General features: G+C 43.2%; 1 protein-coding gene across 7 annotated transcripts in view; it reads left to right on the forward strand.

The window, feature by feature from the left end:
• WDR11 (WD repeat domain 11) overlaps positions 1-23342 on the forward strand; it is a 113743-nt gene extending 90401 nt beyond the window's left edge. For 3 of the 7 annotated variants that reach the window (XM_069753654.1, XM_069753657.1, XM_069753656.1), the window contains exons 18-29: positions 5371-5485; positions 8214-8388; positions 10627-10735; positions 11264-11326; positions 11557-11622; positions 12512-12659; positions 13911-14006; positions 15985-16150; positions 16512-16609; positions 17623-17768; positions 19497-19576; positions 21639-23342. In XM_069753654.1, coding sequence (XP_069609755.1) covers positions 5371-5485; positions 8214-8388; positions 10627-10735; positions 11264-11326; positions 11557-11622; positions 12512-12659; positions 13911-14006; positions 15985-16150; positions 16512-16609; positions 17623-17768; positions 19497-19576; positions 21639-21793 — 1417 coding nt within the window. In that variant the 3' untranslated portion in view covers positions 21794-23342. The remainder of the gene's footprint in view (positions 1-5370; positions 5486-8213; positions 8389-10626; positions 10736-11263; positions 11327-11556; positions 11623-12511; positions 12660-13910; positions 14007-15984; positions 16151-16511; positions 16610-17622; positions 17769-19496; positions 19577-21638) is intronic. The other 4 variants (XM_069753655.1, XM_069753660.1, XM_069753658.1 and 1 more) reach the window with 2 other exon arrangements.
• The last annotated feature ends 4531 nt before the right edge of the window (positions 23343-27873 follow it).

Consider the following 27873-nt stretch of genomic DNA (forward strand, 5'->3'; position numbering starts at 1 on the left):
TGACCCTGCTCTGCCACCGCCAGCCCTCAGGTAAGATACTGTACATTCGGACAATAAGACGGACCCCTCATCTTATAAAAAATCTTTTTTTCTGCAATTTTCACCGCAAATTTGGGGTGCGTCTTATGGTCCGGTGCGTCTTATAGTCCGAAAAATACGGAGTTTATAAGGGTTGGAGTACTGTTTTTCTGCACCACATCCATCCTCTGATTTCTTCGTAGAAATAAATGATCAGGTTTCAGCTGCATACAGCCACCACTAGGGGGACTCATGGGCTCACCGAAGAGTTGTGGAGGCAGACTATTAGTATTTTAAGGGTTGTCTTGTAAGAGAACAGTCTCTGCTCCAACTGCCTGGTCAGGGGCCCTTAAATCCACGTTTATCTGTAGTAAAGACACACTGCACTGAGTGGACTAAAATATTGTGACATCTACACATTGTCCATGTGATGTTTTTTGTTCATGGCATCCCATTCTACATCCACAGCCATTAGTAGGATGTTGGTTCCCCTCCCCATCTACAACAGCTTTCACTCTCCTGGAAGCTTTTCTACAAGATTTTGGAGATGTCTGTAATGATTTTTGACCATTCATCAAGAAGAGCATATGTGAGGTCAGACTCTGATGTTGGAGGAGGGGGCCGGGCTCATAATCTCCATTATAGTTAATTCCCATTGGGTTGGATGGGTTTGAGGTCTAAAATGTCTTGTATGTGAAACGTCCGCCAGGGCCATGGGGTACTCGGTACCTGGTCCGTTACTTAAAGGGATGTGTCACGGCGACAGTGACCCGGTCTTTGGACCTGGGCGCCTCATGTTAAAGGGATAGTCTTTAAAGGGATTTGTAAAATAATAAATGTTCGTGACGCCACCTGTGGTATTCGGTCAGGGGTGACCGACGCTGCTTAAAGGGGACCTCTGGGGTGATGTTATGGCAGCCAGATGGTATAACTTCCCACAGGTGAAGTAGGTCCCCAGGGCTCCCGGTGAATAGATGGAGGATGGTGAGTGGTGCAGTAAAGAACGAAGGACACAGTTGTGCAGTCTTTTTTTTTTACCTGGTTTACTGATGATAGCAGGCAGCCACAGTCCAGGGTACCAGATCACAGGTACAGGCAGGGTCCGGCCGGCTTGGAAGCGAGTTCAGACTCCTACTTTATCAGGTGGAGTTAAAAGCCTTCCTTCTAGCGCTGTGTTGTTGTAGTCCCTTACTGCTTATGGCTTTGTAGCAAGGTCCTCTCAGTTATCTCTGTCCTTTGTGTAAGTGGGACACAAACCCGTAGGACAGGTGACTTGAGCGTTTTTACAGGGTCTCTATCACGACCTGGGCTCTGTGTCACTGTGTCTCCTGGGTGTTAGGGCGGTTTCTGCTATGTGTCTTAGGCTACTTTCACACTAGCGTAGGAATCTCCCCGTCGCAATGCGTCGGGGAGAGATTCCGACGCTAGCGTTTAACGCATTGCACAACGGAGGCAGCGGATGCATTTCTCCGGTGCATCCGCTGCCCCATTGTGAGGTGCGGGGAGGTGGGGGCGGAGTTCCGGCCGCGCATGCGCGGTCGGAAAAAGCGGTCCGTCAGGAGCAAAAAACGTTACATGTAGCGTTTTTTGCTCCCGACGGTCCGCAGAAGCATGACGGATGCGACGTGTGGCAATCCGTTGCAATGCGTCGTTAATACAAGTCTATGGGGAAAAACGCATCCTGCAAGCACTTTTGCAGGATGCGTTTTTTCTGCAAAACGACGCATTGCGGCGGATTGCAGTTAACGCTAGTGTGAAAGTAGCCTTAGAGTCCCACAAAAGCGTTGGTTTTCCGGCTACCAGTGTCTGCGCTCAATCAGGGATATAGCCCAGTCCCAGCTATTCGCCCCTGTTGTTACACTCCTGTGCTTCGCTCTCCGGCACGTTAGCTAAGGGCTGTCCTTCCTTCTGTATCTCGCTATCTACAGTCATGGCCAAAATTTTTAAGAATGACACCAAAATTATATTTTCACATGATCTGCTGCCCTCTGGTTTTTATTAGTGTTTGTCTGATGTTTATATCACATACAGAAATATAATTGCAATCATATTATGAGTACCAATAGGTTATATTGACAGTTAGAATGAGTTAATGCAGCAAGTCAATATTTGCAGTGTTGACCCTTCTTCTTCAAGACCTCTGCAATTCTCCCTGGCATGCTCTCAATCAACTTCTGGACCAAATCCTGACTGATAGCAGTCCATTCTTGCATAATCAATGCTTGCATTTTGCCAGAATTTGTTGGTTTTTGTTTGTCCACCCGTCTCTTGATGATTGACCACAAGTTCTCAATGGGACTAAGATCTGGGGAGTTTCCAGGCCATGGACCCAAAATCTCTATGTTTTGTTCCATGAGCCATTTAGTTATCACCTTTGCTTTATGGCAAGGTGCTCCATCATGCTGGAAAAGGCATTGTTGGGCGCCAAACTGCTCTTGGACGGTTGGGAGAAGTTGCTCTTGGAGGACATTCTGGTACCATTCTTTATTCATGGCTGTGTTTTTAGGCAAGACTGTGAGTGAGCCGATTCCCTTGGCTGAGAAGCAACCCCACACATGAATGGGTTCAGGATGCTTTACAGTTGGCATGAGACAAGACTGGTGGTAGCGCTCACCTCTTCTTCTCCCAATAAGCTGTTTTCCAGAGATCCCAAACAATCGAAAAGGGGATTCATCAGAGAGAATGACTTTGGCCCAGTCCTCAGCAGTCCACTCCGTGTACCTTTTGCAGAATATCAGTCGGTCCCTGATGTTTTTTCTGGAGAGAAGTGGCTTCTTTGCTGCCCTCCTTGAAACCAGGCCTTGCTCAAAGAGTCTCCGCCTCACAGTGTGTGCAGAAGCACTCACACCAGCCTGCTGCCATTCCTGAGCAAGCTCGGCACTGCTGGTAGTCCGATCCCGCAGCTGAAACAGTTTTAAGATACGGTCCTGGCGCTTGCTGGTCTTTCTTGGGCGCCCTGGAGCCTTTTTGACAACAATGGAAGCTCTTTCCTTGAAGTTCTTGATGATGCGATAGATTGTTGACTGAGGTGCAATCTTTGTAGCTGCGATACTCTTCCCTGTTAGGCCATTTTTGTGCAGTGCAATGATGGCTGCACGTGTTTCTTTAGAGATAACCATGGTTAACTGAAGAGAAACAATGATACCAAGCACCAGCCTCCTTTTAAAGTGTCCAGTGATGTCATTCTTACTTAATCATGACTGATCGCCAGCCCTGTCCTCATCAACACCCACACCTGTGTTAATGGATCAATCACTAAAATGATGTTAGCTGCTCCTTTTAAGGCAGGACTGCAATGATGTTGAAATGTGTTTTGGGGGTTAAAGTTCATTTTCTGGGCAAATATTGACTTTGCAAGTACAGTAATTGCTGTTAAGCTGATCACTCTGACATTCAGGAGTATATGCAAATTGCCATTAGAAAACATAAAGCAGTAGGCTTGGGAAAAATTAATATTTGTCTCATTCTCAAAATTTTTGGCCATGATTGTAGGAGCTACAGCACTTCAGGCTGTACGGCCCCTCACCCGTCCTTCTGCCTCAGACGGCTCCAGTCTGCTGTCTGGCACCAACTGACTAAATCTTCCCAACTGCCTAACAACTGCCCAGCAACTAACTCCTCCTCCCGACCTGAGAGAGCAGCTCCCCTAAAGTTGGGTGTAGAGCTCCCCCTTCTGGCCTGGAGTCAGAATGGTGTTGTATGTGCTAATTACCTGTTAAGAGGAATCTTCCATCGCTTCCAAGCGTGACATCACTCTCCCCATGAGGAAAGCAATGCCACTGTGAGGACCAGGACCCTGGGGTGTCACATATGTTGAAATATTGAGATTTCCCATCACTGAAATTAAAGCGTCTAGGCTGAAGCCTGAAAACTGCCCCATAGCGCTATCCCTCCTCCACCAAACTACAGCGGGTAGAATGCAGTCAGGCAGGCAACATTCTCCTGACATTCAGATGCCAGATGGAGAAGCGTGAACTGGCACTGCACAGGACACATTTCCTCTGCTCAAGAGTCCAGTGGTGGCGGCTTTATACCACTCTATCCGATGCTTGTCACTGTGCTTGGTGCTGTACGGCTGCATGCTTGTGACTGTGCTTGGTGATGTGCATGCAGCTGCTCAGCTATGAAGCTCCCGGCGGTGGGCAGTGATTGTTCTGGTGCTAATACCAGAGGAGGTTTGGACTCTGCAGTTATGGAGTCAGCAGAACATAGGTGCCTTTCTGCCCTTTGCTCCTCAGCACTCGGTGGACCCCGATCTGTAACTTTACGGGGTCTTCACGTCATGGCTGAATTGCTGCGGTTCCTTCCTCTGCTCTATATTATCACTCACAGGTGACGGAGGAATATTCAGAAGGGAAGAAATGTCATAAACTGACTTGTTACACTGATGGCTCCTATTTCAGAACCGCGCTGGTCCTCTGTCTCATGTCAATAAAGGCAGATGCCATGGCGGAGGCCGGAGGACATACACCTGTGTCATCAGGGCTGAATGAAAAATCTGAATACAGTGATTAGGGTGTAATTAAACCTTTGATTTTCTTTTTCATTTGTTTTTGTCTCCTTGCAAGCCTGAGTGCACCACCGATCGTGCAAAATTCATAAATTAAAAAATTTAGAACAAATAATCAAAATGGAAAAAAAAGCCACCGCCTTTCTAAATTTTTTTTTTTCTAACCCTGCTCCACATGAAAATAAAGCATATATATATATATAATTTATATGTATTCTATAATATGAAAAACATTTAACCCTGCATATCCACATATCAGAAATTGCTTGACTATCTGGACGTGAACAAATTTTGGACCTCTTTAAACCACAAGGGCGAAAACCCCTGAAAATGAGCAGAATAAGATGTATATCCCGATATTTGCAGCCATACAGTGGACATTGCTGATACTCTAGGGGGCATTTAGTTGTCCGCTAGCAATGGCCGCACTTTGATAATTTTGAAGTTTTATGGAAAAGCATTTATTAATATTGTAACGTAAGCGTAAATGATTGTTACAGAACGTAATTGCCCTTGTAATAGTAGAGTACAGTGTGAACAATCGCAGACTCATCAGAGATGATCCTTCCCATGGTGGACGATTACAGACGCATTAGGAATCCATTACGGTGAAATACAGACATGAGTTTATGAATAAAATTTATCAACAGTTTTAGCGATTTTTTTTTTTTTTTTTTTTTTTTTTTTTTTTTTTCTCTACTGATGTCTGCGGGTTAATGGAACGACTGACTCGTGGTATATACATTAGTGATCCTCACTGACTGTCCCGAGCTGTGAACCTCTGACATTTAATTATTAATAATTGCTAATGTTATCTTTTCTATATGACACTTTTGTCTCAGAGCAATACCAACCCGCAGGAACGGTGTATGGAAAATCCGTTTTGCACCAGGGAAAGGCAACCAGAAGCTGATGGTGCTGTACAATGATGGGGCAGAAGTTTGGGATACAAAGGAGGTAAGTGTCTAAATAGTCTCCCCAGGTAATGATTGACATACGTTATGTAAAGCAGTTTTCCCGAACCATTAGCCATATACCCACTTCTGTCTCTCTAGCACCCTGCATGTGAATGCCTAGCCATTGGCATCTGTACCAAGTATTTGATGGCGTGTTATGTGTTTGAATAGGAGTAATATAATACTAAAATAATAATTTATTCAAGCAATAAAATTGACTTGGGAAATTAAAGGGCTTGTCTATTGGGGTATAGCTCCTTATGGATGGCTTCAGGGTGATGGATAAAGTGGGAAAAACAATCTGTACACACCTTTCTCACCCAGACTGTCATCGCTACTCTGCTTTCATCTCTGTGTCCCCCACCGGTCTCGTAACACAAACAATGTCACGTAAACACTGCAGGCAATCTGCTATCACTGATCAACTGCAGCCGGTCACCACTGCAGCCAATCTGCAACCGCTGATCAACTGCAGCTTGTAACCACTGCAGCCAATCTGCAATCACTGATCAGCTGCAGCCTTCACAGTTTTGTCCAAGTTGAAGAGCAGTGGTTTTTTTTCCCAACAATAATGCGAATGCTGCAACTGCTCGTTTGCCACAATTTTACCATAATATATAGGCTGTGATCTCCTGCAGTGTGTGTTATTTCTCACATGTAAACCTCTTTGCTTTTTACATTTTTTTCTATTGGCATTGACTAGAGTCGTGAACTAGTGTGGTATTACTCTGTAATTATATGGATGCCCTATAATGTGTGATATGGTGACCTTGTATCCAGCACTTAGTTTCAGCAGACCACTTACTAAAATTTCTGATTAACAGTGTGGATGCAGTAATTAACTTTCAGTTAGGCTTCATAGGCATACTTATGTAAAGTGACATTTTGCTCTCCAATTCTTATACAGCGGCACAATTTATACACAAGAACCAAAAAAAAATTGTGCCGACTCCATGTTAAATTAACAAACGCTGACTTGTGGAACATTTGTACAGAGCATTTGACTGGTGCATTCTGGCATTGGCTGTCTAACCCCGCCCCTGAGGAACAATGCCCCTGAGGAACAATGCCCCTGAGGAACAACGCCCCCCCTGAGGAACAACGCCCCCCCTGAGGAACAACGCCCCCCCTGAGGAACAACGACCCTGAGGAACAACGCCCCTGAGGAACAACGCCCCTGAGGAACATATGCAGGCGGATCATTTATAAATTTGCTGTATACATTTGCAAAATTTTCTGACACAATATAAATTAGGTACATTTAGAGCCTCATCAAAGAGGTTTTACGAAACAAATCTGTTTTGTGTCCAAAAACATCACCACTTTTTTCCAACAGCTGAAATATTAGCATCACCTGTCTAATATTATGTGCTACACAGGTATGCAGCCACATACGCACCGATCTGCAGAGCACTGTGTGATTTACCACCGCTCTATCAGCTCTTTCGTAGGATGAGACCAGACCGGCTAGCCTTCGCTCCCGCGTACATCAATAAGCCTTGGGCTTCCATGACTCTTGTCTGATGTCCTCTGTTAGGTTTGATAGGTACTAACCAGTGTATACTGGGAGCCTCCCTTGAGGATCTGCCATTTTGGAGATGTTCTGACCCAGTCATCTCTACGTTACAATTTGGCCCTGGTCAGATTTTTACGCTTACTCATTTTTTTTTATTTTTTTTTTGCTTTCATCACAGAACATTCAAAACTGACTGATCATTTGCGTTAAACTATATCCTTCCACTTGATAGGTAACAAATCGTATTCAGTTCACCTGTCAGTGGTTTTAAGGGGTTTTTTTTTTGTTTTGTTTTTTAAACCTAAGTCCATGTATTTTAGGGCTAAAAAATCCTTTTTGTAATTCAGTTTCATTACACATTTTGCACGGTTTGGCTTCTAAAAGGACATTTTAACTTTGTTGTGGTCTGTGCTCATAAATCGGCCAAGAGGAGCTAAAAAGGAAATGAAAGCGGAGATACAAACTTTCCTGTTAGATCCACAGAAGGAGTTGGAGTCATTTACGAATTCTGAGTTAACCCATTCCACATCCAGCAATAAACGCGCAGCGCAGAAGCCATGGGATGAAAACGGTGACAAATTTTGAATGGAACCCGATTTACAAAATTATTTTTTTAGCCCAAAATACATGTATTTAAAAATAGTTATGAATGATCATTGTATCAGATGAAATACACAACCTATAGAGGGGAGTTTGTCATTTAGGCTTGTGGATTAGACTATTCTACAAGAACAGTTCTGCTACGTCTGTAAACTTCTTATCCTCTGTCCTGAAGCCACAAGATCCGAGTGCTCCCCACTACATCAGACGTCACTAGGATGATTTCTGCCGCACACAGACTGGTCATTAGTTTGCGCTGTACTGACAACCTGTTTTGTTTCCCTACACATAAAGAGGAGTCCATGAGTTGTCAGCTTTCCAATTTTTTAGAAGTTATGGCTTTTCCAGGAAAATCTAGCAATATCGCCACCATTGTAATTCCCACAGGGATGTTACTTTTTGCGCCGACTGATCCTGCTCCGTAGTAGCGACCGGCCCCCGTACTTATTTTTGGCTGATAATGGACAAGGTCTCTTGGATTTATAGTGGCTGACGTTGTGGATAAAACTCGTACCGGTGAATTATAACTGTGTTTTTTGCAATTCCTGATGCGTTCTTAGTGTGAACCTTGGAGATGAATGTGTTGGTAATGTTATCTAACACTTCCCTTAAGCAGCTTCAGATGGTGAGTTCCATACGCACCGGGCGAAATATGAATTACCGCGTCCTGGATGTGGACTGGTGCTCGTCCGACAAGGTCATCTTGGCTTGTGATGACGGTTGTATCCGAGTCCTGGAGATGTCCATGAAACCCACTTGCTTCAGAATGGATGAACAAGAGCTGCTAGGTAAATTAATATGTGACCAGCAAAATGCAAATCGAGAAAAAACACAAAAAACCTACCCTATAAATGTGGTGTATTTTGTGTCTTATGTTGTGTTCCGGGACTTTTACAGCAAAAGATGAAGAAGCTTTAGGCCACATTAAGTGCAAAAAATCCGCAAAGTGCTGTACATGTGTGGGAACTTGGTTTTCAGAACTTTATATTTAAAAAAAAAAGAGAGAATTTTTTTACTCATGGATTGGAAACCTTTTCAAATCGGCAGCATGAGAATTAAGTTGTGTCTGCTTTTTCTGAATATAGCCTACAGCCGGGCTTTTGAAGCCACTTCTGTGTCCCCAAAATTTGGATGCATTTTTTGTAGGGGGTTGGTGCATAAGTGAGTTTCACAGCGTGTAGTTTACTGCGTGTGTAACTTAGCCTTAGGGTATGTGTCCACGTTCAGGATTGCATCAGGATTTGGTCAGGAGTGGGTGATAAATGCAGAAGTGGTGCATATGTTTCTATTATACTTTCCCTCTAATTGTTCCACTCCTGGTTTTGGCTACAAATACTGATGAAAAATCCTGACCAAATCCTGATGCAATCCTGAACGTGTGCACATACCATTATAGTGATTGAATAAAAAGAATAATGTTTTTAATTTTTTTATTTTTTTTTCAACTTTAAATATAATGACAGCTTCTCTCTGGTCCATGGTCTCCATTGGGGCTGGACTCCAGAACACGTCCTGTGGATAAGAAAGGTGCTGCTTTTATAAGAAATCATGGAGCAAATTTATCGCTTTGTTTGTGTAGACTTGCACCAGAATCAGCTAGATCCAGAAACCGATGGAGAGGAAGAGGCAAAAACAAATTAAAGTGAACCTGACATCTGATCTATCTGCCCAATCCACCGCCTGCTTGTATCAGACACTGGCTGTATGACCGAGCCCCTCTGGAGACTAGTCGGTCGGACTGGCGGGCCCTCGGCGGTCTCTCCCCGTCTGATGCACTGGATTGAGACCTGTCAATCTAGAGCAGCAGGCGGGTAGAAGTTCCAAACCTGTCCGACTAGTCTACAGCACGGCTCAGTCCTATTAAAGTGGCTATTGAAGTATGTCAGATATACCTGGCTGAGCTCATACAGCCCGTGTCTGATACAGGCTGCTCGTGGATCGTGGCTGAGACCATACAGCTGATGCATGTGGCCTGTGGATCGGGCAGATGTATTAGCTGTCAGGTCCCCTTTAAGAGACGCACGTGGCTTAATTAGGGTATGTGCACACTTTGCGGATTTTGCTGCGGATCCGCAGCAGTTTCCCATGAGTTTACAGTACAATGTAAACCTATGGGAAACCAAAAACGCTATGCCCATGCTGCGGAAAAAAACGCGCGGAAACGTAGCATTTTATTTTTCACAGCATGTCAATTCTTTGTGCGGAATCCGCAGCGTTTTTGCATCTGCTCCAATAGAAAACTGCAGATGTAAACCCGCAGCGGAATCCGCAGTAGAAAACTCGATAAATCCGCAGTGAAAACCGCAGCAGTTTTCCCCTGCGGATTTATCAAATCCGCTGCAGAAAAATCCGCAGAGGAGCTCTATACGTGTGCACATACCCTTACTGTGCTGCATCTTTTGGCTGCCAGTGTCACTGGATTACATTTCTGCTATACGGACATAAACCAGATCCTCGAACGTTTCTATAGGTGGCAAAAGCTGCTACATTTTTTTCCGCATCTATGCGTTGCACAAAACTTTGCGACTTTTTAAAGACCGGTTTATTGTGTAAAAAGCGTCTGGTTTTTTTTCTAATCTCTTCAGAATTCTTACCCTAGATTGGGAGAAAATCCAGATTTTTTTAAAAAATTTCCAATAAACTTTGTCCCTTTTGGTCTGTGAGTGGTCGTCCACTTCCATCTGTATTGCGCCTCCTCTCCAATTTTATGTGACATAGCTGAAAGGTGGCGCTTAGTGCAGGAGGAGACACAAGCTGGCTGTGACAATAATCTTTGTTTTCAGCTGGTGCGGATGAAATCTAATTTTTTATTGTTTCCCATCCACCCACTTCGAGGATGAGCAGCATCACGTTGTCCAGCAGCCTCTCCTCCTCCAGTAGTAGTAGCATGCTCGCTTCCTGGGGCTGTGCATGTTTATTAATGGAAGCATTAGGTGCGCAAACTGCTGGTCAGTGAGCGCTGTGCGGGGTCAGATGGGAAAGGAAAGCAGCAAAGGTTGTACCGTGATTGTTCTGTATACTTCCAGATCCCGTGTGGTGTCCGTACCTGCTTCACCCGAGAGCATCCCTGGTGCTTAAGGCTTTCCTGCTGCACCAGCCCTGGAAGGAGAAGTGCTCCTTGGACATCTCCAGTGTGTAAGTGGTTAATTCTTACGTTGATACATTAATGCATTAGAAAGCGAATGTTTCCTTACCGGAGACCTCCTGCTACAATTTTTGTCTTCTCCATGTAGGACCACGTTTCATAGCTTGTTATGGGCTGAGTAGTTCTATTCTGTCCTGGCTATTGAAAATGTGTAAAATCCCAACTCCTATCAATAACAGCAGCCCCTTTGGTGGCACTGGGCAAAGTAGAAAACTGTGTCATGAACCACTTCAGGAGACTCTGCTGACGCCACATGATTACAGTCCACTCCATGAAAAGGGATGATCACGGCTTATTTCCGAGAAACCCGAGAGATTCTTGTCCAACCAGCCGTGTCTGACATTAAAGCTTCACTGGGTTATGGATTGACTGTAATACCAGACAATGGCTGTCAGCCGCAGGTGGCGCTGTTCCTAATATCAGACGATGGTTATATAATAGATACCTGAGCTAGTACTGCAGAACTATAGTTCCTAAAAGTATCATTATTCATCTTTTTATATTTGTTTTTAATACAGTGATTACCCAGAGCACGATGACATCAAGAATCTGATCCAGCAGCAAATCAACGCATTGCCCAAGTGAGTATCGACAAGTCTGTGCTAATAGAGAGACAAACTGGAGGACACATTGGAAAAAGGTGATGCAATTATGGTTAGAATCCACCACCACCAAAAGTCATAACATCCCAACCATCATTTACATGACCGCTGCAGGCAATCACTTGTCTAAGCTGCCCAATTTCATACATGCAAACGTCACCATTAAGGCAGTGACTAAGGTCAGTAACTGTTTCTACTTCTCTCCACAGTGACCTGAAGGATCTTATTCTGGACGTGGAGTTCTCTCTCCTGCAGAGGTGCCTACTGGTTGCAAGGTAAGTAAAACCTGCCATGCTGGCCGCCCAGTCGGCTGCTGCCACCTTGGACACTTCATTGCAGCTTCACATCATATTAGGATTGCCAGAACAATCCGGTCAGATATGTTCTTGATATTTGCAGCTTCTTGGCTATAAGGAGGGTCACAGAACCAGCTGTAGTGTTTTCAATGAGTGAAGGCCTCCGCTTTAAATTAGGGTCAGAGTAGTAATTTTACCCAATTATTATCACATAGTTGTGAGATCTGTGTCATTTTTATTGCCGCCAGATATTTCTCAAAAATCTTCTCCATAAAGTCATCTTCAATTCCTATTTCCTATGTAATGTCTATGTCTAGTTGTAGTCTCAGCACAGAGTGGAGACCAGCGATCGAGATTAAAGTGTAATTGGCTTTATGTACATATTTGCCATGTATTGTAAAAGGGAACCTTTTTCAGAATTCGTGCATGTCAAGCTTGTTTTTTAGGCTATGTTCACATGTTGCGCTTTTGCTGCATTTATGTTATTCAAATTTTAATCTGCGTTATACAGTACCAACAAAAGCTATGAGATTTCAGAAATCTCATCCACACATTGTTTGTTTTCCCTACTGAATTGAAAAAATGATGCATTTTTTCAGCATTTTTTTCACCCATAGAAAGCAACGAGTGCAAAAAATGCAGGTATCAGGTTTTTCTGCGTTTTTGGTGCAAAAGCCTCAGGAAGTTGCATCATGGTTTTCTTTTATGCATTTAACTTTATCAGCATATACAAGGGACGAATGTGCCTGGTAACGCAGCAAAACTTGCTTTTTGTAGGCAGCTTCTTTACTGCTAAAAGAGCAGGTTTGGTCTGCAGCAAAAACACAACATGTGAACATGGCCTAAGTATGATCTTTCCCTTTTGCAGGTTATATGGTGATGAGTCAGAGCTGCACTTTTGGACTGTGGCATGTCATTACCTTCAAGTTTTTCAAAGTGACGCCCCTCATGTCGGCTCTTCAGCAAATGCCTTAGATATCTGCTATGACCTACTGTGTGAGAATTCTTATTTCCAGGTAACACAGCTTGCAGGAAATAATACTGTATATCGGTAACGCTAAAAAGAAAATATATTATATATATAATGTAAAATGGGCACATTCATCCCTAAGTCCAGGGCGCACTATAGAGAACCAGAGGGCAGCACATTACAAATATAACTAGTGACGAGCAAGCGTGGTCGCATAAGGTGTTATCTGCGCATGCTCGTGTTTAATCGAGTATTTTCGACGTGCTCGAAAACTATGTTCGAGTCACCGCATCTGTATGTCTCAAGGCTGTTTGACAGTCGCTACACATGCAGGGATTGCCTGTTAGGCAATGTGTTGTTTCTGTCGAACAGCTGCGTGACATGTAGCGTCGGTGATTGGAGCATATTTTTCGAGCACTCCGAAAATACTCGATTAAGCGTGAGCATTTTCGCATAACGCCTTATCCGAGCTCGCTCATCACTAAACACAACACAATAAATACACAGATACCACTTCTAAAACTACTTTAAAGAGCGTCCATCATCACAAAGTGACTGATCAGACCAAGCACAGGCACTCGGTGCACCCTTGGCACTGTTACAGTTCAGTGCACCTTCCCACCTACTTGTTATCTATCCATCGCCCCCCTTTTCTGGCTCCTGTAAAGCCAGAGCTGTCAATCAAGGAAGAGGAGGAGACGTTCAATGCAAAACAAGCAGGTGGGAAGGTCAATGAATTGTTTGGCCATGCCATGGGGCACAGTGACTGTGCTTGGTTTGAGGAGTCGTTTTGTGCTGAAAGACTTTATTTAAATGTAAAAAATTAATATTCCTGGCAGAGGAGGATAACTAAAAGGGACAACAGTTTTATAGTGGCCCCTGTCTGCTATGCTCTTTGTAAAATATAGCATCTACATGTCCCTCTATAGCACAAGGTAGTGACCAGAAGCACCTCTATGTCATGGCCATTATCATCCCCTTGGTGCTTTCCTATCCCAGAACTCATGTCAGGCCATGATCTTGGCCAGCGAACTCTGATCTCTGCGTAGTGGCATGGCCCTCACCATGATGTTATGACATCCGCCTGTGTCTGGAGGTATGAACACCCCGACGTACGCTTTACATTGCAAAACAGAAGTCAACGACACTGGACTCTGGCACTCCTCTTGAAACCTCCAGGTTCACCACTTATTGGGTCCAACCTTTATATATAACCCAGTGGCAGTTTCATGCGGGCATTTTTTTTTTTTCTTGACTTGGCTTCATAATTTTCCCCTTTTTCTTCCTTTACCTGCAGAAATTTCAATTGGACAGAATTTCTCTACAAGAGGTGAAGCGTTCGAGCTATGAACATACAAGGAAATGTGCGGACCAGCTGCTTCTTCTTGGGCAGGTACATGCAAAGTATGACCAAGAGCAAATAATGGCTTGCAGCAAAGTAATAGCGTCATATCTTCTTTTATATTTTAGTATATAATCAGATTTAAAATAACACTGAAATTATGAGCTTATTGCCACTGAAAAAAAATCACTTGCAATTAGGAAATTTTCAAGAAGACCATCCCTTTATCTGGGTCAGACCTCCTGTGACATAGTCCACAAATAAACATATAGCCGACAGCACATCAGATATGTGGATGCAAGTCCTAGTTCCACTGGACCCAATGGAGAGACTACATACCAAAAAAGAAGTGAAGGACCGCATCCAATCCGGGTGAAATATCAAAGATTCTTTATTGTGCCAGATACAACGTTTCAACCATACAAGGTCTTTTTGACGCATGCTTGAAAAAGACCTTGTATGGTTGAAACGTTGCATCTGGCACAATAAAGAATCTTTGATATTTCACCCGGATTGGATGCTGTCCTTCACTCCTGTGACATAGTGACTGAGAGGACCTTCCCTCCAGAGGACCGTTTATCAGTGCAATGCTGACCGATCACTGCAATTACTTAAAGGGGTTGTCCGGTCCAAATCAATAAGTCTGCAGTCACACTGCACTGCGGGGATTTGCCAGTTTCTGACCCAGGACCAGAGGGTACATACTCCCTGCCAAAGCGCAGCCACTAGTCAGGCTCTGACATACCCACATACATAACTAACATACATGCCCACATACCCTCTGGTCTCTGGTCAGAAAGCGGCAAATCCTCAGAGTGCCCAGTGAGTGCACTGCAGATTTATTGATTTGAACCGGATAACCCCTTTAAGCTATGGGAGTTATATGTGACAGCGGCTTATGTCCCCAATAATGTCTACCCCTAACAATAAACTGTAAAAATGGTGTGGGATGGATGTAAATGCTAATGGCTGAAATATCATTTTATTACCTATTTGCCAGCTGTGCCTAAAATTACAATCTCAAACTTTATTATATAAATTTAAAAAAAAAATTAAGGGAACCTGTCACCTGAAAAATCGCTATAAACCTTCAGATATGCAGAGCCGGCCGTAATGCGGAGCTGCTGTCAGTCATTGCTGGGAGCGTGGTCACCACTGCCGCTCTCTATACACAGAGCGGTGACTGAACCCGCACCGGTGCCGCCCGCGCTGTCGATGAAACCCGAACTCTGCTGGAAGGAATAAAGATCATTTCCTCCTAGCAGCGTGCGTCTAAGTGTCGGCTTCGGGCAGGTTAGTAACACTATTAAGCTTCAGATTAACCACATATCTGCTGGTTAATGGTGTTTTACGGTAATGCAGGAACACAAGGCTGGCAGAGAGGGATGTTCCCTTTAACCTGTATTGAATAATAAGCAAACACAAAACCTCAAATATAAAATAGATTACTTTCCCCTAATGTGTCCTAGTCAGAGCAGTGATCCTGAAAATAGCGACCCCGCTGTGTGTCCTGATTCAAAACGACGCTGTGGGTCCACACTGCCGGGTGGGGAAACTCCTAATTTAGGGGGAAATAAACTATGAGCAGGCAGACATCGCACTAATGTACACCGGAGCACTACAACCTCAAAAACCGATGATCGGTTGTGATATCAGCCGGGTATATACCATCTGATGCCTGTAGTGTAGTATACCACATACAGTATACGTGTATATACAGGCAGTGTGTGCTGTATTGTACTGTGACTACAGGACATGACGGATTGTACCTGCCGCATGCTATCCCGTACGGGATTCTGTCGTGTCAGGAGGGAATGGACCAAGGAAGAGCGGCATATACCAAAACAGGCACCAATAATAATAAGTACTGCGGTTCTTGATGGAACCCAACATACAGATTGGGTCACAATGAAGCCGATGAATTCGCACAACCTCGATATTGTATCTGCAGAGATGACCGTATACACTGTACGGCCACTTTTGCTTTCCAGGTGCCAGTGAATTAATGTACATAATCTGTATCCTACAGACAGACCGAGCTGTTCAGCTCCTTCTAGAAACCAGCGCCGATAACCCCCAGTATTACTGCGATTCCTTGAAGGCATGCCTCGTTACCACAGTCACCTCCTCCGGACCCTCCCAGAGCACAATCAAGTTGGTAGCAACTAACATGATCGCCAATGGAAAACTGGCAGGTAGGGATGGAGGATCAGCCACTATCTAATGTATGTGCTCGTGATATCATTCTCGTTCATGTAGCAAGATCCTGACTGAGAAGAAGCTTCCTAGAGAGAATAAATCCATAAATTCTGTGTGTAAATATCTTTATGCTCAAAAAGACAAAAGTATTCTAAGAACGAAACCTTTCCAGCCAATAACGGTATTACTCTTAGAATAGTTTTCTTTTCGGGTGCAAAATTATATAAATAGATTTTTTTCCGCTAACACGATACCACTGTGTAATGTGTTTATTGTGCCTCATAAATTCTGGGGCATTTAGTCGCTCATCACTAATAAGGACACATTGTAAGTCTGATCTGTTTATGTATCACACAGAGGGAGTGCAGCTGCTCTGCCTCATAGACAAAGCTGCAGACGCCTGCCGATACCTCCAGACTTATAACGAATGGAACCATGCAGCCTGGCTGGCAAAGGTGAGTGCCACAGATAAGAACGCAGGGAAGGTACATCTTCATCTTTGGAAGGTTGCTTGCCGACAGTCATAAAGTGGGTGCGTTACTAAAGAGTCCCTACCACCAATTTAAGGCTGCCGTTTTTATTTATCAAAGAGGGGGCAGACTGTCCGTCATTACATGTCTCACCTTGGTAGCATCCCCTTTCATTTACAATAATCTCTGTAGGCAGATTCTCGGGGAGATCTATGTCTGGCTCATAGATCTTAACAGCTCATTTACTTATAAGATAAATGTGGCTTTCTCTGGAATCCGACATCATCAATGTGTAATTTTATTCAGCTTTCTATGACCCACATGCCCACATAGACGGCTTAGGAGGGCTGATCCTACTGACAGATTCCATTGAAATTAAAATTATGCAGCAAAAAAAAAATCTGAATTATATGTATCAAGCGTTGCGTGCGCATTCCACCTTATAATGTTTAATCTATGACTGACAAAAAATTCATATAGCACCAATTATATTTCCAGGCTGGGAACACACTAGTATATAAGGTTCCCCCATCAATAGAAATAGTAAACTGAGAGGTGGCGCACTCCTGAACCATTCTATAAAAAAAAAAAAACTACTATTAAGTAGCCACAAACCACGGAAAAAGTTAAAATTCATATACGGTACTTAGAAAAATATTTATATTAAAAAAATGCGTATATACATATTATAATGGACTAATAAGAAGGAAAGAAGTGCAGAACAGAATATAGAAGTCCGTGATACATCAAGGTAAAAAAACTACCTGCATCCAATTTCATAAAAGAACAATTGTGGACATAAAACAGGAAATCCCATAATCACAATTTGTGAATGTCAACATAATCACAATTAATGTGCATACATTATTATCCAGCACATAGCTTACCCAGAGTGACCACAAGACATTTGAGTCCTCCACGCTGCCCCGACGCGCATTTTACATATTGATTTCTCATTCTAACAATGTTTTAAGCTTCTTTTTTCCTTTTTTTAACAGGTGCGACTGAATCCAGAGGAGAGTGCGGAGGTCATGAAGCGCTGGGTTGACCATCTCTGTTCACCACACATCAACCAGAAATACAAAGCAATCCTTGTTCTCCTCTCTCTTGGCTGCTTCAGAAAAGTCATTGAGATGTTACACAGGTAAGTGATATTGTCTGCATAGAGTATTTGTAACACAGGGAAAGGAAGGCAAAGTCAAGGCTGTCCAGCTGTCCGAAATGTCATGCTGCACCTTTAAAACCCTAGATCGCCAGAGAAACCGTCATTACCCCCCTTATTACTATAGACTTTACATAAGCTAGCAATGACCCCTTCACTGCCCTAGATCACTATAAACAGTTAAATGCTTCTAGAAATTTCTTCTTATTTCCTGGAAAACCCCCATGCACGGAGGTAAAATCTGTGTTTAACCCCTTGGTGACATGTCTGGGGGAGTGCACCCTTATTGTATGGAGCGGGCTCAAGAGCTGATCCCGCTCCACACAGTGTGGGTGTCAATCGCAAAAGTTTTCATCTTAAATGATAATGGCTTCTCTACTTATTAGTTGTATAGGTGGGTCCCCGGCAAGTTTCTCCCCACCCGCTGACGGTGACTGACAAGCCTCTGCCTATCCTAGCACATGTGGAGGGGGTTCAGGAACTGAGATTCCTCCACGGGTGGTGCGTACAGCTATCTTACATGGCCGACATCTGCTGAGCTCCGATCACTGCTATTAACCATTTAAATGCCGCTGTCAATCTTTGAATGGAGAGGTGGCTGGTGCTTTCTTGAACCAGCTCCCATCACCCCTCTACGGTGTGGTTACGGGGCACCGATTAGTAGTTTACCATGGCAGCCAGGTGTCTGCTGAAGACCCCTTCTATCGCTGCCATCTTGGTAGTCCTGTGAAGCTCAGCCTGTTATCTCACCAGCATACAGTATAAATGATCGGACGATCGCAGATTCAAGTCCCCTAAGGGGACTAAAAAATAAAGTAAAGAATTGGAAAAAACAATATTTTGAAAATGATTTAGAACACTAAAAAAGTCAAATCACCATTTTTTCTCCCCATTGAAAATAAAGTAATTTAGAAAAAAACTAAATGCATTTCGATTGACACGTCTGTAAAAGTCTGAGCTATCAAAATCTAAAATTAACAAAATCAAAACAAATGGATCGTTGTTTTTAGTCCCCACTCCTCCCTAAAAAAAAATACAATAAAAAGCGACCAAATTGTCTTATGTACTCCAAATTGGAGCCAATAAAACTGTCATAACAAACCCAATGGTGTTATCACATAAATATAATAAAATTCTATTCAAATTTGTAATCGCCGTAATCATCTTGACCTGGAGAATCCTTTTCCCAGGTTGTTTTATTATTGTAAGATTAAATCTATGAACTCAGAACCCAAAAAACGATGTTAGAATTGCATTTTTTTCCCCCGTTTTCTACTACATTGTATGGTAATAAGAATGGCATTGCTTAAAACTAAACTCGTCACACACAAAAATAAGTCGTTATTCGGCTTTGTTAGCGGAAATATATTTTGGCTTTTTGAAGAAGGGGAGGAAAAAAATGCCACATCCTGAACGGGTTAATAAAGCTCGGGACTGCAGCATATCCAATGTGGCTGGTAATACAGCACCATCATTTTCATGTACATTGGGTTTGATTCTTTTCTTACAGAAGGGAAAATGAGGAGTGCGACAGTATAGGAAAAAAATACGTAGGCATCGAATCCAGTTTGACTCTCGATTGCTATTTTTCCGTGTCGTTCCTCCATAGCGTCTGGGGAACCGCAGGTTATCGAACTCTCAGGCCGATGTTTGCATTCCTGGGGATATTGCTTTTCTTTTTATAGTCTGAATGTTTCCATTGTTTTTCAGCATGAGGTGTTTTGATCGAGCAGCCTTGTTTCTGGAAGCCTGTCTGCAGAACTCGGCCATTGAAATCAGCGATGAGACCAATATCCTTTTATTTGTGGTTCGGTGATCAATCTTCATGCGCAAGTGCAAATTGTGTTGAGGCTTTGGTGGTGGGATTTATTCACACTGGCATTTTTTGTCAGCAACAATAATGTGGTTGTCTTCCCTATACTCCTGACGGACCCCATTATCCGTGCGATCAGTGATTCTATTTGTCATATTGTTCTAGGAGCAGAGAAACTAAATTCATGCAGAGGACGGATCCAGTAATTACGACAACAGATGCAAACTGCACCGCAGCGATCCTGTTTACTATAATGGGTTTCCTCTAGTAGAATTATGAAAAACATTGTAGTCAATGGGGTCTCACTGGTGCCACTCATTTCTGTGATATACTGGATCCATCCTCTGCAGGATTTCATTTTCTGTTTCTTGGATGGAATGGAAAAACAGATTTGCAAGACTCGGTTGTGACCAGATCCTAAGTCAGTGGGATAAATTTGGATTAGTTTGAAAATAAATCTAACAGCCGTCATTGCGCTTGGACAAGCAGAAGCCATGACACATGTGAACACATCCTTAGTTTACTAAGTGACAAACAGCAGACATGAGACCATTGTTGGGAAAAGGTAAGTCTGTTCCAGATCGATCCAGCATATACATCCAGTCTTTTATCCAATTGCATTAAAATCCATTACAGCGGTTTACAGCTTTTACCAACATGTTTCGATCACCGTGTGCTTTCAGAATCCTGGCGTTACCAGGCAAGGTCCCGAGCTCTTCAGAAATAATACTAATATTATGTATAGAGCACCAAATATTCCACAGCATTTTACACTTAGAGGACCTTGCACCAATTTTTTTCATATTTTGCTGGACACACGATGTAATTGCGGTTGCAGAGCGGAATAAAACGTTTTTTTACCCTTCGCCACGACAGCACCCCACATGAGAGAGAGGGATCCGCCCATAGGAACAGGAAACCTACAGAATAAAAGGAGGCGGTCCCCTCTCCTCCTCCTCAGTTTAGGTTTCCTGTTCCTATGGACGGATCCCTCTCTCTCATGTGGGGTGCTGTCGTGGACTCATTAAAAGAGTATTACCGGTAAGTAATCCAGCTTTTTTTTTTTATTTCGCCGCTCCGTTGTGGAGATATTGGCAATCAACATATTTGGCACCTAATGAGTTAACTTTAAGTCCAAGTGGATATTTTGCTATTTAGTAACACCCACTTGGCCTTAACAAAAGTTTGCTCATTAGGTGCCAATTAATTTGGTTGCTAAAATCTCCGCAACAGAGAGGAGAAAGTAACACTGCCTAAAGTGATGTGTTTGGGTATGTGCACACGTTCCGGATTATTCGCGTTTTTTGCACGTTTTTTCGGTGGTATTCCGCAGCAAAAACTCATAAAAAAATGCATACATTATGCATCCCATCATTTCCAATGCATTCCGCAATTTTTGTGCACATGTTGTGGATTTTTCCCCCCCCAAAAAAACGCATGCGGAAAAATACACAGCATGTTCATTAATTTTGCGGATTTTGTGCGGATTTCCCACTATGTTATTGAATTGGGAAGCTCCGGAAAAAAAACAAAAAATCCGCACAAAAAACGCGTCAAAACCACAAGTAAATTCGCATAAAATTCTGACGTGTGCACATACCCTTTCGGTGCATGAATAACACTGTGGATTCAGAGAATTGGTGCAGCACATGACAGATCCTGGAGACAAGTATGAGAAGTTCGGATTATGGAGTATCTTCGTTTTAGATCATTAGAGCGGTGAGCTTGGGTAGCGTGGTAGACAGCGGTGAGGTAGGAGATATAAGACAGTGCAACACTGTGGAAAGCTTTGTGGGTGAGGTGATAAGTATCAGTGGATGGATAACCAGTGCAATGACTGCTACAGTGTAGAGACATCAGTGTAGAGGCTGGACATAAATATGAGCCTGACTGGCTGCCGTATTTAGGAGAGTTTAGTGAGAGGGAGACTGGTCTGTATTGGATGTGATAAATTGCATTGAAAATTTGGAGATTGGCTTGGTCATTATGCAGCAGATGCTTTATCATTTATTAGTAGGTTTTCCTTAACCCCGTCTCACATAAACTGATCTCTGCAGTGTTTGCAGATTACGCTCGCACCCTGCGATCTATAGGTTTCACCCAAGGAGCGCTGCACTTTGCCCTTAAGGCAGGAGATGGTGGGGCAGAGTTGGTGTCTGAACTACACAGCAACAAATCTGAAGATAAAAAATGAACCATCGTACAGGTACTGAAAGAATGAAGAAAACGTGGAAGAAGACTCCTAACAATTACAGCAGATCATTGCACACAATGCTTCTGAACATTCAGATAAATGACAGGACCTGACACTCAGACATTCCCTTATCATCGCCATCTTTTACAGATTACATCAAAGTGTACAAGAGAGAACGAAAACTCATGGCTCTTACGATTTCCTTTAAATGGTATAGGCAGCCTAGTTTAGCCCTATAACATTTGGGTACTTGCAGGTTACCTTGTTTTAGGTATAAAGGAATGGTAGCTATGGTTTAATGTTCATTTGGAAAACAGTGTTATTTATGTAATTTATCTTAACGGATCAGAAAATTATTATAAAGGTGTATAAGTGTTTTAATACACAAGATTAATTTTGATGAACTTACTATGGAAAGGTAGGATGTATTATCAGTGGGGAAAATCTGGAAAATGTCAACTTTGTTTTTAGGTTAAACAAAAAACTATATATGATGTGTAATCAATGTGTGTTTCCATGGTAACAGACAACAAACAAACCCTGTGTAGTCTGATCCTGCAACTATGCTCCCTTCAACCTGTGTCTTACTAACATTCAGTAGGTTAGGAAAAAGGTAGTGGAGATACAAAAGGTAGGACTACACACTGCATAGGATCAGACTACACAGGGATTGTTTGTAGTCTGTAACCAGGGAGATGCATAGACAATTTGCAAAGTTGCTTCATGCTCAATGCTTTGGAACAGTACCAAAAAAGAGTTGGCCGGAAATGGCCTTTAAATAGCATACCATGGGAGAGAAGCAGGACGAAGGCACAGCTGTATGACCTCGGGTTAATGAAGCTGCCCACACCAGGGATTACGGGTGTCACTTCCAAAGAAAAATAATCTGTATATTTATAGAAAAGAAAGCGGATAGGCACATACCATCCTGTGCAACAAAATCCTTTATGGTGGCATCATAATACCAACAGCAGGCGGATAAAACGATGGAGCAAATACAGACTGTATTTACAGACCACCTGCTGTTGGTATTATGATGCCACCATAAAGGATTTTGTTGCACGGGACGGTATGTGCCTATCCGCTTTTTTTTCTATGGGTAGCCTTTACATATTTGTTGCCCCTGATTCCAAAAGACATTTGTCTAGCAAAGAACGACCCAAAAGTACGTTTTTAAGGCAGTGTAATGTAGGCGTCCGCCATACTGGATATGGCAGCGATCACAAAAATTGTGCAATAAGACTTGTTGGTGAACAACCAAGCTGAATGTGCGATCAGTGGAGAATTGGAACGAGCTGACAATTCTACCGTGTGTCTTGTATCACATTTAAGAAGTTTTCTTATATTTGTTAACACCAATTGAACTTTCCAATCTGAGCTCTATGTATGGGCTGATTCACAATGTGATAGATTTACACTGTAGGAAATGTGTATATTGGGTTTCATGTACTCCAGATCTGTATTTTTGTACTGTGCTGGTCATCTGTGTAATGCCCTAACTATAACTCCTTATCGATGAGTGTTCCTAATAAAGTGATACTAAAGCCTGCTCTATTTGTATGTGTACACTGGGACCAGCAAGCTGTGAGCACTCCAGCTATTGCAAAACTACAACTCTCAGCATGCTGCCGGGTATTTTCCCTTGCAATAAGGTAATGTTCAGCCTCCAAATAGGCAGATTTGAAGTTGGAGATGATGGATGAAACAAACTACTTCAATTAAGAGGTCACTAAGAAAGGGAAACTGCAAGTCTCCACCCAAGAGCGGGTTCACATGTTGCGTTTTTGCTGAGGAGGGGGGGAGTTCTGCTCATTTGTGCCCTGGGGAGAAAACAGCATTTTAGAGCAGCAAAATCGATGACTCTGAAATCTTGTGCATTCTGCTTATTTTCTCCTTTCGAATTTTAACCATCAAAGCATTTTTTTTTTTTCAAATCTGCAGCATGGCAATTCTTTAAGTGTTTTTGCAGTGTTTTGCATCCATTGGTAAAAGCATGTGTATTTAACGCAACATTTTTCCTGCCAATATTCTGTTTTTTGCAACAGAAAAATCTGCTGCGAATGCTAAATGTGCACATACCTTAAAGTGCAGGTTCACTCCACCCAACTTCCGTAGTTAAACGACCGCCGATCAGCTACTTGTTTGCTGATCTGTGGCCGCTTAGTAGCTTGTTTAGACTGGCATTCCACTTTTCCGATGTGCACAGAAGGATCAGAACTTGCTCAGTACACATACGCTGCTATTGTTCTCGGCAGCACATGGCAGGTGTGCCCTGTCAGGTTTAATAAGTGGGATTTCTTGCCTTATAAATGGGGTTGTGACCATCAGTTGTGTTGTGCAGAAGTCTGGTGGATACACAGCTGATAGTCCTACTGAATAGACTGTTGGAATTTGTATTCTCGCAGGAAAAAAGCAGCTAAGTAAAGAAAAACGATTGTCCATCATTACTTTAAGATATGAAGGTCAGTCAGTCCGAAAAATTGGGAAAACTTTGAAAGTGTCCCCAAGTACAGTGGCAAAAACCATCAAGCGCTACAAAGAAACTGGCTCACATGAGGACCGCCCCAGGAAAGGAAGACCAAGAGTCACCTCTGCTTCTGAGGATAAGTTTATCCGAGTCACCAGCCTCAGAAATCGCAGGTTAACAGTATCTCAGATTAGAGATCAGGTCAATGCTACACAGAGTTCTAGCAGCAGACACATCTCTACAACAACTGTTAAGAGGAGACTTTGTGCAGCAGGCCTTCATGGTAAAATAGCTGCTAGGAAACCACTGCTAAGGACAGGCAACAAGCAGAAGAGACTTGTTTGGGCTAAAGAACACAAGGAATGGACATTAGGCCAGTGGAAATCTGTGCTTTGATCTGATGAGTCCAAATTTGAAATCTTTGGTTCCAACCACCGTGTCTTTGTGCGACGCAGAAAAGGTGAACGGATGGACTCTACATGCCTGGTTCCCACCGTGAAGTATGGAGGAGGAGGTGTGATGGTGTGGGGGTGCTTTGCTGGTGACACTGTTGGGGATTTATTCAAAATTGAAGGCATACTGAACCAGCATGGCTACCACAGCATCTTGCAGCGGCATGCTATTCCTTCCGGTTTGCCTTTAGTTGGACCATCGTTTATTTTTCAACAGGACAATGACCCCAAACACACCTCCAGGCTGTGTAAGGGCTATTTGACCAAGAAGGAGAGTGATGGGGTGCTAGGCCAGATGACCTGGCCTCCACAGTCACCAGACCTGGACCGCAGAGTGAAGGCAAAAGGGCCAACAAGTGCTAAGCATCTCTGGGAACTCCTTCAAGATTGTTGGAAAACCATTCCCGGTGACTACATCTTGAAGCTCATCAAGAGAATGCCAAGAGTGTGCAAAGCAGTCATCAAAGCAAAAGGTGGCTACTTTGAAGAACCTAGAATAGAAGACATATTTTCAGTTGTTTCACACTTTTCTGTTAAGTATATAATTCCACATGTGTTAATTCATAGTTTTGATGCCTTCAGTGTGAATTTACAATTTTCATAGTCCTGAAAATACAGAAAAATCTATCTTTAAATGAGGTGTGTCCAAACTTTTGGTCTGTACTGTATTTTTTTCAAAGTAATGAAAAACTTCCAACATAGCATTGTGACATGTCAAGTCAACACCTGACAGCACTTCCGAAAACTCCAGTGTTTGCTGAATCAAAGATGCAAAAACACAGGTCTTTAAAAAAAAAACTTTTTAATTGCCACAAGAGCACATTTTCTCAGCTGAGTACTTTATCCTCTTCAATTCAGTAATTTAAGTGATTGCTAAGGGTCTCCGTACCTGACACCCCCCCCCCCCCCCCCCAAAGATAACTAAATCATGAGCCATCTAAGAATAAAACCCTGCCATCCACTGGTTTAACAACTGATCTGAAGAAAAGGCTTTTTACAGTGTACCTGTCCATTCAGGAGAATTATCATTGCCTTTTTAGTGGGGCCAAAATATTGAGTGAGGGAAGGGGATATGGGTACGTGTGTGAGGAGGTGGACCAGCTGCCTTCTCCCCCCTGAAGACAACAATGCTACTGTGGTATAGATTATGTAGAATGACAATAATGTTTTTTTCCCGATAGGATTTCTTGAGGTAACAACTGTTAATTTATCTGTGGGCTGCAGTACTAACCAAAGGCCACAAGATGTCACTGTCTTTTTCACTCTTGTATAGAATGTAGGTGAAATCTAGCCAGTAACACAGACAGCAGGCACAAAGACAGTGTGAGGGTTAACTTGAAGTGCAGCCCATAGTGGGAGGGAGTTCTGTGGATTCAGGGGAGAGGGGAATCCATTTTAGTCAGTCAAGAAGAGAAAGAGACAAGACTGGGCACTGAAGGTACTGCCCAGTGAGAAGGGGTCCTTGTAACAATGTATCGCCCTGCTGTGAGTACTGAAACAGGCAGCACGTTTCTACAAGCGGCCCATAGGACTGATATAAGCAAGCACACAGTACCAGGGTATAGCAACACACGTGGGCCCTTATGACCCTACCCCTAAAGAAAATGCAGGCATTGAAGATCTCTCCTCATTACAGGCTAATTTTAATTTGTGTACTAGTGGGTATTCTGTTTCTATAAAATCACACTTGTCTGGGTGACGCTACAGACCACTGTGGCGCAATATGGGGATTAGCATTTTCTGTTTAATAGTCTCTACTTATATGGATAGTGTATAAACTGCTGAGCTCCAAGACCCTTATGTAGGCCTGAAGGACTTTTTACTAATCTTGGTCAGTCAAGAAGTGGCGATCTGGCCACATAACATACAGCTCTCTATAGGACCGCTGTGTTCATAGAAAGGTTCAGAGATAAATTGAGGGCTCACAAATATTAATCTGCCAAGTCCTTAGGGATGATGCATGAGGCTAGCCTCTATGTATTCCGATTTTACATATGGTAGCACAAAGATGTTTTTTTTCCCCATATAGGGTGTCATTCTGTATTTTGGCATCTATGGAAGAATAATGGAACCAGAAGTGCCTTCATGGTAATACAGAACCGTTACTGCTTAAAGTTACTGGATGAAACTGCAACGATTACTGAAATGCACTTTGTGCTTTCCTATCCTGGAGCTCACGTTCATACATATTGTGGAGAGTTGTAATGGATTAGGCTCAGGAACAAGTGACAAGTTTAGCTAAACACCCTGAAGCCGCAGAGAAGTAGGCGGCGAGTCCTGCTGGAACAGAAACTCGCACTTCCCCATGGTATATACTAGAGAGCAGATGAGAGGGGAGATGTTCCTCCTCCAGGCCAATTCCCCTGGACAAAACCACATTGTACAACCAGAACAATATGTGCAGTGGAATAAACCACACGGGTGTGCACAAAGTCTGTATCGAGATTAGTATTTACTAACTTGCTGCAGAAGAGCTCGGTTTGTCCTTCGGTACAACCTAGCACCAAATTTCCTAAGTACCTCTGGTTTCACTTATCACAGAGACTTGTCAAAAATTAAAGAGGCTGTCAAGGTCCTTAGACACTTAATATTTATGGCCGATCCTTGGGAGCCTGTAACAGCTGATCGGTGGGGGTCATCAGCCTCTGGATAGCTCATCAATATCATTTTCCTGGAGACTCCCTTCCAGGTTTTGATTTTGTTTGGGGAAGGCCGATGTAATGTGACTTACAGGCCCTTATACACATTAGACAAATGTCGGCTGATCCCCCTATATTGACTGGTTCGGCCGAAGGTCGAATGTGTATGGAGGTGCCGGCTGACCGATGGGCAGGAGAGATGTTGATCGCACTTTGGGCTCCCTGGAATAAGCCCTTGGCCTGGCCGACATGTCAGTCGGCAGCTTTCTCATAGAGAACACGGGTGCTCTACCTGTGTATAGCAGAGTCGGCTGAGATGGCGGTCAACAGAGAGATTGGCCGAGGCGTTATTGTGCCAACAGCCATCCAATGTGTATAGCCAGCCTAAGCTACCCAGGCAAATGGGCTTCAGTGCAACGTTCACATTATCGTATTGTTATCCGCTTATACCGCACACTAACAATGCGTCCAATGTCGAGCGGTGACCTATGAAGGGGTTAATGCAGGGTTTGTATAGGCGGC

This window comes from Ranitomeya imitator, chromosome 2 (genome assembly GCF_032444005.1).
Source record: "Ranitomeya imitator isolate aRanImi1 chromosome 2, aRanImi1.pri, whole genome shotgun sequence".
NCBI classification, from domain to species: domain Eukaryota; kingdom Metazoa; phylum Chordata; class Amphibia; order Anura; family Dendrobatidae; genus Ranitomeya; species Ranitomeya imitator.